The 20,303-nt window shown below is 50.1% G+C and overlaps 1 protein-coding gene across 1 annotated transcript in view; it reads left to right on the top strand.

Moving 5' to 3' along the window:
* Positions 1-11,315, top strand: part of WASF3 (WASP family member 3) — a 40,355-nt gene extending 29,040 nt beyond the window's left edge. The window contains exons 6-9 of the mRNA XM_068984310.1: positions 4,315-4,481; positions 5,290-5,553; positions 7,094-7,461; positions 8,269-11,315. Of these exons, the coding sequence (XP_068840411.1) occupies positions 4,315-4,481; positions 5,290-5,553; positions 7,094-7,461; positions 8,269-8,426 (957 nt within the window). The 3' untranslated portion in view covers positions 8,427-11,315. The remainder of the gene's footprint in view (positions 1-4,314; positions 4,482-5,289; positions 5,554-7,093; positions 7,462-8,268) is intronic.
* The last annotated feature ends 8,988 nt before the right edge of the window (positions 11,316-20,303 follow it).

Below are 20,303 nucleotides of genomic sequence, written 5' to 3'. Positions count from 1 at the left end.
TCTTCAGGGTCAGTTTCCAGCAGTGCAGTGTGGGCTTAAAATTTTGAAAGGTGCCACCCTCTTGCTCTTGACCCTCTCAGGACTGGACCAGTTTATGCCCCAACAGGACTCCTCCAATTGTGAAAATTATCGCTATTGTTATTAGGCATCATCTTCATTTATTTAAAATTTTAAAATGTAGTTTTTAATGGTTCCTTTCCGCTGACAGGAGCTCAGCTTGGGTGAGATCGAAAGCCCCATGAGGGCAGGCACCTGTCCTCTTTTGTTTGCCGTTCATACCTTCCGGGCTTGGCAGGTGCCCCGGCCATAGTGAACATCTTGTTACCTGGATTTGTTCATTGCAGAGCCACGTGTGGAGGGGTTGTGCGGGGGGCGTAGGACTTACAGGCTCATAGATCAGTTTCCCGAAGATCATCAGTTTCACGAGGGGAGCAGGAAGGACATACAAACACTCATGGAAGTAGTGTCCTCACCTTTAAAAAAGCACTTGCCTAGGACCCAAGTTATTTATTGAAGACATTTTTACTGGCAAAGTAGATCTGGAGCAGGAGTGAGAGCGAAGGTCAGTTCTTAACTTGTTTTTAGTTTGTGTTAAGCTAGTTGCAGGGTTCGCTCAAATATTCTGAAATAATCCTTTTGAAACTGAACACTTAAAATTATTTTGTGACAGATAATTATACATGAACAAGTCAGAGCAGTAAAAGGGTGGGAAACGATGTCTCTGTATGGAGCAGGTATTTCGTGTGTATAAAATAGATCTAGAAGTATCGTACACTGAAAAGAAGCTACATCTTAGTGAGGTGAGAATTCTTGACCAGAAATGATGGTAAGCAACCCTTGAAACCGCAGCGCAGTAACTTATCCGTGTTGGTGTTCAGTCAGTAAGTGTCTGTTCTCTTGGTGGGGTCTGAGTTGGGCAAGGGTGTTAGGAGGCTCTCGAGCCGGGAGTGATGGAAAGGGGCCCCCCTGTCTGCGCCTCAGGCTCACTGCTGCCATGGCAACCACACTAACCTGCTCTTTTCCTTCCCTCTGTCTCGGCACGCTTGCCTTCCTCCTTGGACGTCAGGAGCAAAAGCGTATAGATGGCACAACCCGGGAGGTGAAAAAGGTTAGAAAAGCCAGAAACAGGCGCCAAGAATGGAATATGATGGCATATGACAAAGAGCTTAGACCCGACACCAGGTTATCACAGAGTGCACACCACGGAGCGTCTTCTGAAGGATCCTTGTCCCCAGACACTAGGTGTGTGTGCGTGTCTGTGTGTGCGCGCACGAGTGCATGCATGCATTGTGAGGGTGAGTGGGGCTTGGCTTCCCTGTAAGTGGAAACGTGGCGCAGCTTTGTGTTTACATCGTCCACAGTGTGTTTCCAAACTTTCCTTAAAGATGAGTGTTGTATATGTTTTGAGTTTGAATTACTACTTTAGTTTTGTTTGATGTTGGGTTACTTTGCATCATTTTCCGTCTGTGACTTCACTTAATCATCCTGTTAATCTAGATGTACTGTTTTAACCTCGATTCTGAATTTGGGCTTAGTGCCTGCCCGCGACTGGCATTTTCATTTTGATAATCATTTCATTCTTTCTCTGCCTCTTTTGCTTAGAATTTTGCTTTTCCCTTGCCACTTGGTATCTGAAACGATTGGTAGTGATTGATGTGATCGAGGAATAACTGCATTGTTCTTTTTGATAACCTTTCCAAAAGGGATGAACAAAGTTTCCCCTCCCCCCGCCTTCAGTTTGCTAATCTTACGTATTCTAATTGCAGGAGGAGAATTCTCTTAGGAATTTATTTTTAAAAATTGTTAGCAATTCAGTAAAACTGTTTTCTTGCAGATGTGAAAGACATGGTCACTAAGCAGCATTTATCCCGAAAGGGCTTCACTGGACAGGAAGAACTGACCAGTAATTGTAATTTACAGTTAATTTCGTATTTCTGCTTCTGTAAAGGTGGGCTCTTCCATCGGCATTTAAAACTGTGAATAGAGGATTCTTACATCAGCAGTAACCTGGACCTTGCAATAAATCTGTGTTTTAAGAAATGTGTATTAATCTCCATGTTTAGCTCAGACTAATGTACAGAAGATGTCTAGTGCTTGGTGGGTACAGTTCCCATAAATACACTTCCCCACAAGGGCTGCCAGTCACTGACTGATGCAGGGTCTAGACTCTTCTGTACAAGCGGTTATCAGGTGATGATCTGACAATTCCTGGAGCTTTAACTGAGCTGTAGCCTCAAGTTTTAGTCTTTGTGTCAGTTTATCTCTGTAGAAAGTAAGGCTGAAGATATACTTCTGCTCATAGTTCTTTGGGTGAAAAGTACGTGAACTCAGCAGCTCCCAGGATGTCATATCTGCTGCTCCGTTTTCTCCAGCTAAGCTGTGACTGTTTATTCGTGCAAAACGTATACTTTGTAATATTCCATGCCTAAGTCTTTCCATAGGTACAGATGGAAAAATGAATTTTTAAAAATCTCTCTGAATTAATCGATATTCATTCTGGAATCTGAGATTAGACTGTGCCATGTTGGGTATAAAATTGATGGATTATAGCCTTTAAATTATTTTGAATACTTTTATTTTATGAAAGTATAACAGTTTTCTTATTATGAAATAAAATTAAATTTTTATATTTGGAAAAAATTATTCATAATTCTGTTACCAGAGAAACCACTGTTTTCGTATTTTAGTGTGTTTCTTTTTTTGGTCTTTTTTCTGTACATGTGTATATTCAGACTTAATGAAATTGAAATCTGCCCCGTGTTATTTACCTTTTGATTTTATGTCTCATATTCATGGGCTTCTCTGGCGGCTCACAGAATAAAGAATCGCCTGCAGTGTGGGAGACCTGGGCCAATCCCTGGGTTGGGAAGAGCCCCTGGGGACGGGAATGGCTACCCACTCCAGTATTCTTGCCGGGAGAATCCCATGGACAGAGGAGCCTGGTGGGCTACAGTCCATGGGATTGCAAACGGTCAAACACAACTGAGTGACTTTCACACATTCCCGTTTTAAGTGTTATTTTGAAACATGATTTGTAATGGATGTACTCAGGGTAACTGAGGGAAATTTGAGCATTAAGTTTGATGGTATGTATATAATTTGTTCTTGTAAGTAATACATTTTCAGCTCATCACACAAACTAATGCTAAGTTGTCACGCTCTCTGTAGATCATCAGGAATGGTTTGATTCTAAGCATACGTTTAGGACGAGCCTTGATGAAATGCTTGTCCCTGACTCCCCACATCGATCAGGAAGCAGGGTGCACCCCGGCCCCTGTGCTGTCCCCTTCCTCACCCTGTTCTGGGTGTTGCAGCTGCCTGACCCTTCATCGTAGCCACTTGACCCTGCCCTCCCGCAGAACCCTGAGGGCTTCATTTGCTTCTTCCACTGAGTCTCCACTGCTGACACTTCCTCCTGTCCCATCTTTTCTTCACTCTTCCACATTCTCTTTCCCCTGACAGATAACTCCTGGTGCCCCTGCAGCTTCAGGACCACCCGCCCGGGCCCACACGGGTGCCATCTCTCCTGGGGCTGATTCTGCCTTCCTGTTGGGGGGTCCTTTTCACTCAGCCATCACCCTCCTCCTCATCTCTTGTCCAGCCCGCCGGTATCCCCTGAACGGGGGCAGTGACACCTCGAGTGACCAGTCAGCCCCCTCTCCACTCCACCCCACCACCGTCACAGAGCCCTGCCCCCCAGGCTCCTGCTGTAATCCCCGACATTGGGCACGCCCTGCTGCTTCTGTCCTCCTTCCAGTTTTCTCCTCCATTGCCTCCATTCGGCCCTGTATCACCCCGAACCTTACAGAACAGAGCTCTGAATGGTGCCAGGATATTTCCGACCCCGGCTCCTTGCCCCATAGAAGCACTCCGTAGCCTGTAGATAAGTTTGTTTCCATTAGACAGTTGTACCCTAGCTATGACAGTTACCCACACAGGGCCACGCCCCCATCATCAGGGAATCCAGTTTCAGGTATTTACATTTTTAAAATACGCTAAAACTAAAAACAGGTCAGATTCTTCCCCCACTGACAGTATTTTTAACTCCTTTGCCAACAGTTGGGCAAATTGCCAACAGTTGGCTTTGTTCAAAAGACAGTCGTACGCACACCGTAATGTACAGTTCATACTGCAGTTAGGGAAAAAGGAAGTGAGTTACAAACTATGTTTATACTGCAATTAGAGAAGAAAAAAGGAAAAAAAAAAAAAACAGTAGTCTTTTGCCATTTAGAGAACTTTTCTACGCAGTGATGTCCCAGGGAAGCTGCTATCTGAATTCCAAAGACCCGACGTGTGTTTGCCTCTTCCCTTCAGAGAGAGAGACACAAGCTGAATCCCAACAGAAGCCAGCAGATAAGTGTGAGAAAAGTCAGGACCAGAAGAGAAGAGTGGGAGAGAAGGAAGATGGGCATTGAGTTCATGAGTGACGCGAGGAAGCTGCAGCAGGCGGGGGGCGCGGCAGAGCACCGGACGCCCGCCGGGTTTGTGGTTCCGCTTGCTCCGGGTCCCAGCCCCCACGGCCCCCTGCTTCGGCGTCACGAGAGGATGCTCTGCCCTGTACTGACCACACGTCCCATAACCCGGGCGACTAACGCCCTGCAGCGCTGCCCAGCCCTCCCTGCCCCCAGCGGTATCTCCAAGGTCCCAGCATTCTTCTGAACTCTGCCAACTAACACGGAGATGCGTGCATCCTTTCAGAGTCTCTCTCTCCCGCGAGCCTTGGAGGCAGCAAGAGGGCTTCTGCCTGCGGCACTGTGTTCCTTCTCTCTCTTTTGGCCATAAATACATCTCTCCTGTTCAAGAAAACTACCACTCACCTCATTCTTGACTTCTTTCTCTGTTCTTACCGTTCATTTTTTTTTTTCCGATTCATCTGCCATTTGTTAAGGTCTAGTTATACGCTGTCAGTTTAATCACCACTGAAATCTTCCACCTTGGATGCTGTTTTCAAGTTCAGCGCCCTGTCTTGGAGGCTCCTGTTTTACAAACGTGTCCGCTGCGATGCTGTGAAGGGGGCTGTGCTGTCTGTCGCTTGTCCGTCTGTCTGACCACGCACTTCACAGCTGTGGCTCTGAAACTACATAACCCTGGAGCTTTGCCGCTAAAGTCATGATTGCATTGTGCTTGGAAGCTCTTGTGGGCCTTGACCTTGTCGATAGTACAGGGAATAAGCGTGTGATTTCTATGCCTTGGCCGTGTTCTGATTTAAATGTACGCTGATGCCTGGTGGCGGCGGGGAGGTCTTCTTAACTGAGGCCACTTTCTCCCACCTCTGGCTCTGGCCTGCAGGTCCCACGCATCGGATGTCACGGATTACTCGTACCCGGCCACCCCCAACCACTCTCTGCACCCGCAGCCCGGAACCCCTTCCTACGGAGCAGGTGACGCGCCGCCCCACGGGCCGGCAGCCCAGGCCCCCGAGCACGAGTTCCGGCCCCCGTCAGCCTCGGCCCGGCACCTGGCCCTGAACAGGCCCCAGCAGCCCCCACCGCCCCCACCGCAGGCCTCGGAGGGCCCCCAGGCCCCCGCACCCATGGCCCCAGCCGACTACGGGTAAATACCCCATCCTGGGCTCACTCTGGGGCTCGCCATTGCATGGGGGTCTTGCGGGTGGGTGATGAGGAATTGTCACTGAATAACCTGGAGAAGGAAGTGGCAACCCTCTCCAGTATTCTTGCCTGGGGAAGTCTGTAGACAGAGAAGCCTGGTGGGCTACAGTCCATGGGGGTCACAAAGAGTCGGACGTGACTGAGGGACTAAGCCAAACTGAGCCAAACTCTGGAGGCTAGGATGCAGCCAGGAATGAGCGGTTGCAGATACCATCCGTTATGAGAAACTCTTGTGTTAGGAAAGGCAGGGTCACACCGCTCCCCTTTTATTACACATAAGCCTCAGGTTTAGGTTTGTGTCTGTGTCCGTGAACACACATTACCTTTATGTTTGAATGACTGAGCCAGGGCCTTGGCAAAGGATGACGTGCCAGTTTTGTGAGCGGGTCCCAAACACTCCAGAGAATCCGAATCTCAAAGGAGACAACAATAATATGCAACACAGGACTTCTTAGACTTGGATGCATGTAACCTTGGCTGCTGCTGCTGCTAAGTCACTTCAGTCGTGTCCGACTCTGTGCGACCCCATAGACGGCAGCCCACCAGGCTCAACCTTGGCCTCTGGGCACCCAAATATCATTTTGCCACCAAGTCCTGTTGTTTTGTGTCATTTGGGAAAAGTTCAAACATCTCCTAAAAAAGATCCTCATGTTAGGGGCTTATTAAGTTAAGCACCACCTATATTTTGGTAAGCGGTCTTTTTGGCTTAAGCTCAGTCCTTCAAGAGTTTAGTCCCTCCCAGTCAGCGCCCAGGCAAGTTGAACACGTGTTTCCACGGACAGGGTTTTCTCCACCGTGGAGCAGCGAGGGTGGCGCTCTAAACGAACGTCCCTCAGCCTCCAGAGGTTTTCTCTCCGACCGCAGGGTCTTAGACAGTCCCTGCAATTTGGTTCTCTGTAACTCAGGGTTCCCACAGAGTGTTCCAAGGCTCTGAGTGTCAGGTAGAGAGAGTTTGTGGTCCAGTTGGTTTGGAAAACCCTCGGCTAAATAGAACCCTGCAGATTTCTTGGCTGGAGGGGTTTTCGAAACTTTGGATGTTCTGATGGGCTTTGTGGGCTTTGGGGAATTTCTATGGGGACTGGATGTAAAATACAGAATTTGCCAATCTGATTGGCCCAGAACCCTCCTAAGACAGATTTCCAAGCACCTTTTCTGAGATGCCCCGTGTAACGATGCCTTGTCCTGCCTTCTTCGCGCTGCAGTCAGCTGTCCAGCGCTCCGCAGACGTCACCTTTTCCAGTGGTTATCATTTGGTGCACGTCAGCAGACCATCCTGAATCCCATCACAGTGACTTGTGATGACCTGTGGTCCAAAGCATGTTTTGTTTGCGTCCTGCAGTGTTTCACATGACAGCGTGGGCGTTGTCTGGGGCGGGGGCGGGGTGGGCCGGAGGGGGGTGGTCTGTCCCTGAAGTGGGGGAGACCCTCCGAGGATGGGACCACCCGTTGGTCTCTAGTGATTCTTTGCTTCCTGTCTTCGCCAGGATGCTGCCGGCTCAGATCACGGAGTATTACAGCCCCTCAGGACCCCCGCCGCCCCCGCCCCCACCTGTGATCCCCTCCGCACAAACTGCTTTCGTCTGCCCCCTCCAGATGCCCCTGCAGCCCCCCTTCCCGGCCTCCGCCGGCTCCGCCTACGCTGGCCCTCCCCACCCTCCCTCCAGTGGGCTTGTGGTCACAGCCCCGCCGCCCCCGGGCCCCCCGCCACCCCCACCTGGCCCTCCAGGTGCCGGCTCGTCGCTCTCCTCCTCCCCAATGCACGCCCCCCCGGGGGCCGAGGCCAAGAGGCAGGAGGCGGTGCAGCCGCCGGTCAGCGACGCCCGCAGCGACCTGCTCGCCGCCATCCGGATGGGTGAGTGCCCGTCCCAGGACAGTGGCCCACCAGCCATGGCCTCCTTGGCTTCCAGCAGCTCCAACCTCCACCAGATGGCCTTTAGGAGAGGGTGACAGGAGCCTCGTTTGGTTTTCTTTTCTTTTTTTTTTTTTAACAGCAGATGTGTTTTTTCAGCGCCAAGTAAACACGGTGATAAAGCACTGAGAATTCAGGAAAGCTTTACTTGACTAGGAATAGATTATAAAAACAGTCATCAATTAATTGGATCTTCTTTTGTTCACTGCATCTTACTCTAAGGTCAAAAGTATAAGTTAAAGAAAATGAGCTCCTGTCAGTGATCTAGTTTTTCAGACTAATTTTTCATATCTAGGGTATGTCTTAGACTTTTCGTATTTTTAGTTTGATGTGCCAGTGAGCTGCAGGCCGACCAGGAGTATGATCTTCACGATGGAAACACTCATGTTGGCACAATTGTCCCAGTACAGGGGGCCACCGGAAACCTTGAAACAGCCTCTGGTGGCCGGTGGCTACCTGGTTGGGCTGTGCTGCTCTAGAATGTTCTTTCTCGGTGCTCATGTGCACTGGAATCGTAACTGACTATCTTATATTTCAACACATCACTAAAGGAATGTCACGACTTCTATACATTTTATTTTTTTTCTTGGTCCTGTAACATCTATTTCCCAAGCATTTCCTGTCCAGTTTCTAAAACGTTTTATGCCAGCATCAGTAGGCCAAAAAAAGTCTAATAGGCTTATTGGTCCATCTCTCTTTAATTGGAGCGAGCAGAGGGATTGCATTCTGAGCCGCGTCTCATGTCTCTAGGGATTCAGCTGAAGAAGGTGCAGGAACAGCGGGAGCAGGAGGCCAAGCGCGAGCCGGTGGGCAACGACGTGGCCACCATCCTGTCCCGGCGCATCGCCGTCGAGTACAGCGACTCGGACGACGACTCCGAGTTCGATGAGAACGACTGGTCCGACTGAGACGGGCGCCCAACGGGCGGGGCCCGGCCGGGGGGTGGGGCGTGTCGACGATGTCAGTGGTCCCAGCACCCAGATAGTGGAATTATAATCCCGTAGCTTAGCCACTTTTGTATCAATAATGTGAGATTGCTTTTGCACATCCAAAACTTCTGGGTTTTTTCAGTATTTACTGTGTAATACTTAAGTGCCACTAAACATAGCAAACCGTGCTGCACCCGAGGAAATAACGCTGTAACTATCGCATCGTCCTGAAAACAGACGCTTGCTTCTTTCTCTCGGCCACTAAACGTGTTTAGTGCCGTTTGGGTTCACGCTCCTTGATCATGAAAATCCTGCAGACTTGCTGTGTGTTTGTGAAGCTGCCTGTTGTCAGGTCTCTGCGAGATTCACGACTGTGCGACAGACCAGTGTCTTCCAATCAGTAACTTTTTTTTTTTTTTTTAATGTGTTCCAGAAGAAGTTGGTTCTCAAGAGAAAGATTTGACAAGTAGGAGACTCAGCTGTCTGAGCTTGCACTGTCATGGCCCAGCGGCCTCTGTCTTATCTGGAGGCTCTGTTGAAGAACCTCATTTTCTCTGCTGACCTTGTGAAACGTGAACTTGGCCCTTCCCAGGCAGGATCCCTCACGGGCGTTCATGGAGTCAGTGCTTGCTGGTGGTTTCTGTAGGGGGTTTCAGCAGCACAGTAGGAAGGAAAGTGGAGAACGGCCCTTTTTCCTTTGGGGTCGTCGGGGACGGGGGTTGCACTCAGCACCCTCGGCGGCCCCTGGAGCTGGGGAACCAGCCCACATGGACCTGGGAACAGAGCCCGTACAACCTCTCCCCCAGAACCACATCCCAGGTGGGCCCATATGGAGGCCTTGGAGCCACAGAGAAGGCTCCAGGTGGCACCAGGCCCCCCCTGATCTTGAGTTCTGAGAGCTTCATTTAGGTGAAAGGAGACTGTCGCATCTTTTTTGCCTTCCCTGGTGCTGTGGTCAGTTAGGGACCCAGCCCTCGAAGCACACATGTTCCTCTCCCACTCGGTCGTCGGCACACCACCCTTGACCAGGTACCCCGGGGGAGGGTCGACCCTTCCTTGTCCCTTCCCACATGATGACAGGTGAGCCTGAGCAGGTCTTCCTGTTCAAGACAAACTGCTAGGAAATTCGTGAATGAGAACTTAGATTCTGTAATGCTGGGTGAAGGTGAACTGTTTGTTTGAAAGAAAAAAACACCCCAGGCTTTGATCTCAGGTGTAACTTCACAGATGTACAAAGACACTTCACCCCCGAGCAGTTCTGACTTCTCTGCCATGTAAAACTCGGGTCCTAGTGATGCTCAGTTGTGACCAAGGAACCTGTGGCTAAAACAGAGATGTTTGGGTGGACGGTAGGATGTCAGCAGGACCCTGACTGCCGCGGGTGGGGGTGTGGTTGCTGAGTTCTCCCCAGGAAGCTGCTGCTCCACCATCACATCTCTGTCCCTGAGGGACACCTACGGGCTGTGGAAGGTCCCGGTCATCCTGTGAGGGCTGCCTGACGGGCCTTGAGTCACCTAGGCTGGAACTCGAGACGAGCCTCAGATCTGTGTGACCCTTGTTTCCAAGCGCCCAGGCCAGGTTGTCTGAGTCTTTTCAGCCAGAACCAGCTGTTCAGGCACATGCTTGCTGGCCCTCCTCACCATGCTGTGTTGCCTCAGAGTACTTAGAATGAACTCCTCAGTTCCTCTCTTTTAAATTCTCTTTTTCTCCAGTGCAGAGGCCAGCTGTGTTGGCATTTTTCTTGGGACTTTTACCAATTGTGGTCATATTTTGTCTTTCTTGACAGTATTTTGTCTTTAGTGTTACTTTTGGATACGGAAGCACCTGTGTCCTTCTAGAACCTATGTTTGGTAAAACTTCTATTTTTTTTTTTTTTTTTTGTAATGTCCCTTCTGTCCTCAGGATGGAGAGAATGCATAAAGCTACTATCTGTGTCAGGATTTCTTCTATTTATATCTTATCACAGTAAAATTAGTGGCACTTTATACATATTCATGAGCCTGTTAAATATTGGTTGTCTTCCTGTAGTTTAATCAACAAGTTATTTTCAACTTGATGTTCTGACCAGTGAAAACGCTTTTGCCCTGATGTGTTACGTAGCCTCTAAGAGAATGGAAAAGGACTAAAATCCACTTTAGATTATTTTTTGCAGTATTTTTCTCAGCACTGATTTATTCTAAAAATGAAATCCAGACTTTTTCTAATACGATAGCACATGAAAAGGAAAAAGTGACTATTTTGAACTGTCCACTTTCATTTTCAAGAAATATTTACGAGATAAATGGAGAAAAACATTTAAACACATACTTCCTATCTATGGATTTTACATTTTAAAGTAAGCGCTATGTTGTAAGGTTATTTTTTTGTTTAGTCTAATTTCTTACAAGCTTTTTCTCATGTCATGGATCAGGCAGAGGGATGAGAAGAAGACTCAGAACCACCCATTAACTGCACGCGTATGACGTAGTCAATTTTCTGTTGTTTAGCCCTAAAACCATAAGATTTGATCACTTCTGTTTTTCTTCAGTAAAAGTATACTGTTGGAGAATTAGCATTTTCAATTCAGTAAATTTTTAGAATGTCGAAATCTTTTCTGAGCACCACGTGGCTAGATTGTGAAAGTTTTGTAATAATTTGCAGCTGAAATTCATGATACATTTTCATCCATTGAAGACTCATGGGAATGTATCAGCCAGAGTAGCAAGTAATTTTTGTTTTCTAAACCAGAGTCTGTCACCTTGCAGTATTACCAATGCTGTTGTACACTGAATTTAAAGTGGTATTAAAAAAAAAAAACTCCTGGTAAACAATTTTTATCTGTTTGTATATCTTACTATAGATTATGTACAAGTAACATCTAAATAAAATTACACTTTTAACCCTAAACAGTTTTGCTTATTATGGCAGTCTTGTATGGTTAACTTTTTGGGGTGGGGGTAGAAATTGGGGCTTGGTGGGGTTTTTAATTAGCCTTTCCATTATTCTCTGGTGGCTCAGATGGTAAAGTGTCTGACTGCGATGCGGGAGACCTAGGTTTGATTCCTGGGTTGGGAAGATCCCCTGGAGAAGGAAATAGCAACCCACTCCAGTACTCTTGCCTGGAAAATTCCATGGATGGAGGAGCCTGGTACAGTCCATGGGGTCGCAAAGAGTTGGACACGACTGAGCGACTTCACTTTCACTTTCCATTATTAGATAATAAAAGATACTGCTCGGATGCCATTTAAATTTCTACACAGTTTTTGTGTAGACAAGAATTGAGGTTGGTTCTGCGAGTGACTTGGGAAAGGACTGCTATCGTTTGAAAATGCCATTCCCGGAGCAGGAAACAACCTGCCCAGGAGACTTTGGCATCTTAACCACATCTAGTCTCAATCGTAGTGACTGATATTCTGGAGCATTGGTAGCTTCTGAGATGCTTCCGTCTTACTCCTTAAAATGATCCTTTGAAAGGGGGCCTTCTCCCTGTTTCCTGTGTGAGAGAACAGAGTGAAGCTAAGCTGCTGGCTGGGGAAAGTTTCTGATGGACCTGCACTGCACGTGGGGGCAGTGCTGCAGGGGATTGTGGCATTTGAGGTCGGGGGGCAAGAGCAGCCACCTTAGGGGGAGCAGGCTGGCATCCGGCTCCTGTGGCCGCTGCTCTGAGCTGGCTCTCCACACGCTGTGTTCTGCGAGGACTCTGGTCATCCATGTGTCTGAGCCCCAGCACGGCCCTGAGTCTTCCACAACAAGCAGCTCTTTGTGGAGTGATTGGATAGATGGTGGATTTCCAAGTTACTTTCTTACCAAAAGTTAGCTGTGTGCAATTTTTAAAATACAAAGCATTTTGCCAGGTACTCCATATTTCCTCTTTATTAGCACTTGTCCCTAGATGCCTGACTTCCACTCTATTTATGTTGCGTCCTCCAGCAGCTGGGCCTCAGCAGGGCAGACGGGGGGCATCATATTTACTGTTACAGCCTGTTTGTCAAGCAACAGTGCCTGGCACTTCATAAGGGTCCATACATATTTATTGACTGACGGTCATTTACAGAGCTTCATCAGAAAGGGAGTCTTCATCAACACATATTTGAGGGCTTAAGAAGAAGGTAAATGTAATAACCCATGTAAAACACAGAACTGTGCTGGACGCCCAGCTGACAGAGGGGACTGTTAGCCATCGGCGTCTGCAGGCCACTTGCTAGAGGTGGAAACAGGCCAGTCTCTGCCCTCCATTCCCAGGGGCCTCATTCTGTAAATATCTCATGCAATGTTTAATTTTAAAATATTTTTAATGTAATTTTAAAAAATGCAGACCATTTAAAAATACCAAAATATAACAGAAGACCAGTGGTTCAATTTTTCTATCAAGCAAACTTGTTTTTGCAAGAACCCTGCAGTGAGACTTGCGATCTCTTTACATGGTAGAGAAGAATTGCATGCATGGTGTGCTTGCCTGGTGGCACAGTGGTAAAGAATCTGCCTGCCAATGCAGAAGATGCAAGTTTGATCCCTGGGTAGGGAAGATCCCCTGGAGATGGAAATGGCAACCCACTCCAGTATTCTTGCCTGGAGAAGCCCATGGATGGAGAAGCCTGGTGGGCTGCAGTCCATGGGGTCACAAAGAGTCAGACATGGCTGTGACTAAGGAACAACATGCTCTAAAACACTCGCTGTTTGCATCTCTTTATGTCTGTGAATCAGGATAGTCTCTAAGCTGTAAGCAAAACACCGTACATAAATAATGTGGAAATTGAGATTCCTTTAATAAATTGCCAACCCTAACCCCAGTCTCAAATTTTTATGCTCCCCAAAGCACTTAAATGTTTTCACTGTTAGAAATGTAAATTCTGTTACTAGGGGTTCATTTGAAACACTGGTTTTCCTACTCAGAATTTGGAGAACCACTGCGTGACATCATCACTCTGATTTTCTTACCTTTAGACCAAGAAGGTTTCACACTGTTATTCCACTTTGTACTGTGCTCTCATTGTATGTTCAGCAAAGGCAGTGCTAACACCGATTCGCCAAAGCCTGAGAAGTCTAACGTATTTGCAGTAACTTGTAGTGGTGTCTTGACAAGGACTTAGATGAGAAAGATTTGCTTTCAAAGCACACTTCCTTCACAGAGCTGACACCTGCTGGACGTGTATGTGCCAAAACACAGCAGCTCCGTGGTGAATATTTGCATACGTCATCTTTGTAAGTCCCCCACTACATTCATCTGCCTGCTTGTGATTTGAGTAATTAGCTTCAAACACAGCACCGTGATTAGAGGTGGTGAGCTGGTGGATGATTCACCATGAAGAAAATAGGCCTCCTGAGAGTAATTTAAAACCTACCAAGTGGTGGTACTTTCCATGAAGTGACATTTCAAAGCATTTAGTATTCTAGGGTGCATTCTGGCAGTTCTGGCCCCAAACCGGTTTAAATCAAAGTCAAGCAATTTGAGAGGATGCAGCCTTCCCATCCTGCAGACGGGAGTGGTAACTCGGCATTTATGTGGATCATACGTTGCCTTTTGTGGGCGCAGGTGATGGTGGCTTGAAATGGACCCTCTTGGAATCAAGACTGCGATCTTGGATAATTAAATTAGGGTGTTACCTCTCAGCTTCTTTGAAACGTCTTTGAACCCTTCAGGAACCTAGGCATTCGTTTGACTTGCATGTTAGAGACTTTCAATGGCAGCTACGTTGAGGCCGAGCTGAGCAATGAGTCACTACTGAGCCCCTGGATTCCTCCAGAGCACTGCCCCCACCCCCAGCTTGCAGCTCCCTGCTCTCCTCCCCTCTGTGTCCAGACCCTGCCACACCACCGGGTCTTGAGGCAATACTGGGGGCGCTGAGGCCCAAAACAGTTCATAAAGGAGTCAGTGGGTCTGAGCCAGGATGTCCCTGGATGCTGCCGGAGGAGCCCGGTGGTCATGGCCCCTTCAGGGTCTTACCAGCCAAGAGTCTGAGTTTTCTCCCAGCGTTGTTCCACCCCACCCACACCACAGTTACCTGGGGATGCATGTTAAAAACACAGGTTTCTGGGCTCCATCCCAAACCTCGAGCAGGAGACCCTGGAATTGCAGTTCACCCCACCAGGTGAGTGATTCTTCGGGACACCAGAGTTCAAGAAACACAAGCTCAGCACCTGCCCTTACAGGACTGATCAGACCCCAAACATTCTGACAGTGACCCAGGCCAGCCCACTGAGGCACCAAGTGGACTTGAGGTGGGGCTCAGACCCCCCATAGTCCGGAGCTGTCTGCCACTAGTGCCCGATGGAGGGAAGTGTGCAGCCCTGGTGTGCATGGGGAAGCAGAGTCCCCCGCCAAGCAACTTCATCTTGGACCCCAGGGCTGGGGTGCAGAGTGGCCATCCTAACTTCACATCCGGTGGCCCAGCCCCATGTTCCTGCAGGATGGCTGTCCCCTCATCTCCAAACCTGCTTGCTGATCGCCCCCCACCCCCAAGCTTCTTGCTTGTTTGTATCGATGGGTCTTGGCTGCACACAGCACCTGGGAGAGTTTATGGTTCTGGGCAGAGCAGGTAATTTAGGAGCCCCTCTGAACTCTTGGCTTCAGTACCTGGGACGACGAAATCCCGGGGCCTGACTCTTGTCTGGGGGCTGTCCCCATTGACACCACTCACTGGACAGAGCTTCGTCCTGCCCTGGCTAGACTGGGAGGCAAGTCTGATCCTCCGCTCCATTTCTGCCACTGTAGGGTCCTTGGGGTGGGGACAGGGCTGGTGTGATACGCTCAGGGGTGTGAATTGGCCCCAAGCTCCCAGGACTTCTCTCTTGGAGGTGTGAGCACCCTCCTCTTAAAAGTTCCCTTAGGACTTCCCTGGCGGTCCACCGCAGGGGGCCTGGGTTCAAACTGTGGTCAGGGAACTAAGACCCTGCACGGTGGAGACAAAAGATAAAGGTGTATTAAAAAATATATATATATATATATATATTTTTTAAGTTCCCCCACCCCCTTTCACAGCCCTTAGAACTGGTATGTGAGGCAAGTTTATGATGAGAGGCACGGGGCCCTAACCCCCAGCTCTGGGGGGACGGCAACAGGAATGGAAGCCAAGCACTGCCTTGGTTTTCTAGAGTCACGTGTTTTACAAAAGATGCTTCTGTGTGGGCTGGTGGACGTCTGTCATGCGGGGTGGGAAGTGGGGAAAGCGGCTTCGTCTCCCTAAGTCCAGTTGGACTGCAGGTGCAGGACTGACCCAAGAAGGTGGGTCCCCTAGCTGGTCCCAGGGTGGGGGGTGCCCTAGGGTGTCCCTTTCCATTTGGTAACTGACTTTAAATGGGAAAGAGCTTCCCTGGTGGCCGCGACGGTAAAGAATCTGCCTGCAGTGCAGGAGACCCAGGTTCAATCCTTGGGTCAGGAAGTTCCCCTGGAGAAGGGAATGGCTACCCACTCCAGTATTGCCTGGAGAAGCTCATAGACAAGAGGAGCCTGGTGGAGTACACAGTCCATGGGGTTGCAAAGAGTCAGACAAGCGAGCAACTAACACTTTAGATGGGAAACAGTAAAGATTCTCAGCTGGATCCCACACCTGATGACATGGTCATCTGCCCTCTGCTAAGACGAGTGGCCAAAGAGACTCATCTACATACTGGTGGGCCCTCCAGCTCATCAGGAATACTGGGCGCCTGTGTTCAGCCTGAGGGCCCAGGGAGCCTGGGGCTGAGCCAGCTGGAGCCCGCCCACCCCGGCCCGGCCTGGCCGAGGAACTCATTCCAGCCTCTCCCGGAAGGAGGGAGCAAAACCGTCTATCCTAAGGCCACGGAGCCATCCTAAAAGGAGGTTGGACAGAGGCCTCCTCGGAGCAGGGAGACCGGAGGCGGGGCTTCCTGCACTTTCACTTTTCACTTTCATGCCTTGGAGAAGGAAATGGCAACCCACTCCAGTGTTCTTGCCTGGAGAATCCCAGGGACGGGGGAGCCTGGTGGGCTGCCATCTATGGGGTCACACAGATCGGACACGACTGAAGCAACTCAGCAACAGCAGCAGCAGCAGTGGATGCTAATAGAGGGCAGTGAGAGGCCTGCTAGGGTGTGAAAAGGACGCCCCCCCACCCCACACCATGGCCTGGGGCCACTGGCACGGGGGTTGGGATGAGGTCAAGCGTCCCCTGTAGTCCAGCGGGGTGGGGCCCCGGGGAGCGGCCACTCGGGGCCTCGAAAGCAGATTGCTCCCCTCCCCCCCTGCAGGGTGATACAGGGGAAGCAATCAAGTGTCCCCGAGGGCCCGTCCACCTCAGCTGGAGAAACCAGGTGGACAGGGTGGCTAGAGGGACACCCGTGACCCCCTGTCCCCGTGGCCTGAGTCTCAGCCTGACCCCTCTCTGCTCTGACTGTGGCCAGAACACCTGCCGCTCTTGCTGGGATGAAGGCGCTGGGCAGGGAGCTATAAGAGCAGGACAGAACCAGGGTGATGGGAACAGGCCCCTCCTGCCCCTGGCTTCCCCATGCCCGGCCCCACGCTAGGACAACTGTGTGAGCCGTCGGGTTGAACACGGCAGTTCTCTGCAGTGGGGTGTGACCATTTCACAGGTGAGAAAAGTGAGGCCGCCTGTTTTCCCCAGGGGTCCCAGGACCGCGGTTCAAACCAGGCCTCCCATTGGGACTCTGCTCTCTTGGCCAGGCGAACTGGCAGGAATTTGCAGGACTTGGTGGGCACCTGGTAGACCCCACTGCTTTCGCTGCTCTGCCAGGAAGCCGAGGCAGGACTGCAAGGTGGGAAGTGAGAGTCAGGGCCCCAGTGCACCCCAGAGGTGGACGAGTCCACCCAGGCAAAGTGACAACACGGCCTCTTCATGGTGGGCGGCAGGCCTGCTGGTCCCCTTGTTGCTTAGTCACTCAATTGTGTCCAACTCTGTGACCCTGTGGACTGTGACTAACCAGGCTCCTCTGTCCATGGGATTGTCCAGGCGATGATTCTGGAGTGGGTTGTCATGCCCTTCTCCAGGGGATTTTCCTGACCCAGAGATTGAAACCGAGTCTCTTGCGTCTCCTGCATTGGCAGGCAGATTTTTACTAGCACCACCTGGGAAGCCCTGCTGGTTCACCTGCTGGTCGCCTGCTTGGACTGCAAGCAATTTGACTCCACCAGCTCCAGAGCCCTGGTGGAGAGGGAAATGGTGTGGGGAGGGGAGGGTGATGAGTAGGGGGTCCATGCACCCATTTCATTGGTTTTTGGAAGGTTTATGCACAATGGAACCATCCTGGCATCAAAGCTTCATGGTCAAGACATCCTGCTTTGGGCCCCACTGACGTCTGAAGAGTGGTGTGTAGGCAGGGAGCTGGCCTAGACCTCCCTGGGGATTGGTGCGGGTGCCTAGCCTGACCCCTCCCTCTCACGGGTGGCCTTCGCTTGCTGAGAGACGCACACAGCTGGTGGACAGGCCCCCTCGGTGCTCTAGGCCAGGCAGGGAGATGGGAAGGTGGGCGTTTTGGGGTCAGACTCATGGGCACTGGAGGCGGGAGTGGGTCTGTGTGAATGATGACCCCAAGGCGGCCTGCATCTCATACCTCCTGTACAGAGAGCTGCTGAGCAGGGGCTGCTACCAGCGCCCTCCCCCCCCGCCCCCGCCCCCATGCCACACCCGGGGCCTCACAGCGCTGTGGAGGAGGCTCAGTCCCAGGGGCTGTGGTCTTGGGGTCCCTGGAAGTGACTGAGGGTTCAGCAAGGTGGAATCTGAGACAATCACCCCTGGAGTCATCTAGGCAGGAGCGCGGCTTGGGGCTCAGCATAGGCACGACCTCTGACCCCCAGCAGCATCTCCTCTTCCCCTGGGGACTGAGTGAGCCGGGCGCTGGCACTTAACCCTGAGGCCGTCTGGAAACCTGCCTTGAATGGAACTGCATCACGCCAGAGTCCTGTGGAGGATGGTGTGGCCGGAGTCCCTGGATGGACTCTCCAGGGAGACCAGACAGCGCTGTACTGAAAGAGCTCGGGAGACCGACGGCTCTGACCCACCTCTCCTATTCCGTCCACCGAGGCACCCACGCGATGTACGCCCGCAGAACGGACCGGATGCAGAGAGCGTCTGGCCTCGCTCTTAAAGCGCCTTGTGTCACTAGGGGTTTCCGGGCCTCTGAGGGCACCGCCCTGCGCTTCTCCGGGGAAGCGCCGCCCCCCAGCGGCCGCGTGGTGGGACAGCTGGGCCTCTGAGGCCCCTCTTCTCAACCCCTTCTTTGCTTCCGTCTCTCATTCCTCCATCAAACAGGTGAGTGTTTCTCACTCACCATGGTTGGGAGGAAACTGGGACATATTCCCCCAAGGGCGATTAGCAAACATCTATCAAGACTGCACATGCCTGTGATCCAGCAAGTCCATCTCTGTGCAGGACTTCCCCAGAAGTAGTATTTCTGGGCCCACGTTCCCTTCCCGTGTCAGGAGCGGATTCTATTTCCCTCCTGTCGGAGCCGGGTGGGGTTTTGGGGGCTGCTTCTCTGCAAGCCAGATTTCCCAGCCGAGGTCACAAAGACAAGGAAGCCTGGCTCAGAACCCACCTCTGGGGTTAGCCTCCAAGTTGTGAGGAAGCCCACTAGCGGGCCACATTAAGGTCTGGTCCCAGCTGGCACCCAGCATCGCCTGCCAGGCCTGGGAGTGGGAGAGACCCCTGCCGAGGACTGGGGTCCCCACAGCCCACCATTGCTGGGGCAATGACATCCATCCCCATTGAGTTCTGCCAGCTGAAACTGCAGATTTGTGAGCAAAAATAAATGTCCCCTTAGGTTACTCAGACTTGGGATAATTTGTTACACACCGTTAGGAACTGAAATATACTCCATTCGCTGGTAGAGAGGTGTTTCCAGCTTATTTGCACACTGCAAAATGACATCTTCCCCCACAGCATGGTTTGAAATAACGGAATATTGGAGACAGCCTCCTGTTCCAGCGACAGAATACAAATTAAATTATAGAATTTAATGTATACACAATGGAATACTCTGCCACTGTACAAAATATGAGGGTGTTTTAAATGAATTAATATGATTTTCAAGATAAATCATTAAAGTGAAAAAACAAAGGTTGGAAAAATGTGCATATATGCCATTCATTAAATAAAAAAGAAAAAACATGTCTTTAACAGTTACAACTGGACATGGAACAACAGACTGGTTCCAAATAGGAAAAGGAGTACGTCAAGGCTGTATATTGTCACCCTGCTTATTTAACTTATATGCAGAGTACATCATGAGAAACGCTGGACTGGAAGAAACACAAGCTGGAATCAAGATTGCTGGGAGAAATATCAATAACCTCAGATATGCAGATGACACCACCCTTATGGCAGAAAGTGAAGAGGAGCTAAAGAGCCTCTTGATGAAAGTGAAAGAGGAGAGTGAAAAGGTTGGATTTAAGCTCAACATTCAGAAAACGAAGATCATGGCATCCAGTCCCATCACTTTATGGGAAATAGATGGGGAAACAGTGTCAGATTTTATTTTGGGGGGCTCCAAAATCACTGCAGATGGTGATTGCAGCCATGAAATGGCTTACTCCTTGGAAGAAAAGTTGTGACCAACCTAGATAGCATATTCAAAAGCAGAGACATTACTTTGCCGACTAAGGTCCGTCTAGTCAAGGCTATGGTTTTTCCTGTGGTCATGTATGGATGTGAGAGTTGGACTGTGAAGAAGGCTGAGTGCCGAAGAATTGATGCTTTTGAACTGTGGTGTTGGAGAAGACTCTTGAGAGTCCCTTGGACTGCAAGGAGATCCAACCAGTCCATTCTGAAGATTAACCCTGGGATTTCTTTGGACGGAATGATGCTGAAGCTGAAACTCCAGTACTTTGGCCACCTCATGAGAAGAGTTGACTCATTGGAAAAGACTCTGATGCTAGGAGGGATTGGGGGCAGGAGGAGAACGGGA

Source organism: Capricornis sumatraensis, chromosome 12, assembly GCF_032405125.1.
Source record: "Capricornis sumatraensis isolate serow.1 chromosome 12, serow.2, whole genome shotgun sequence".
In the NCBI taxonomy this organism is placed as follows: domain Eukaryota; kingdom Metazoa; phylum Chordata; class Mammalia; order Artiodactyla; family Bovidae; genus Capricornis; species Capricornis sumatraensis.
This window is presented reverse-complemented; position numbering and strand designations above follow the sequence as displayed.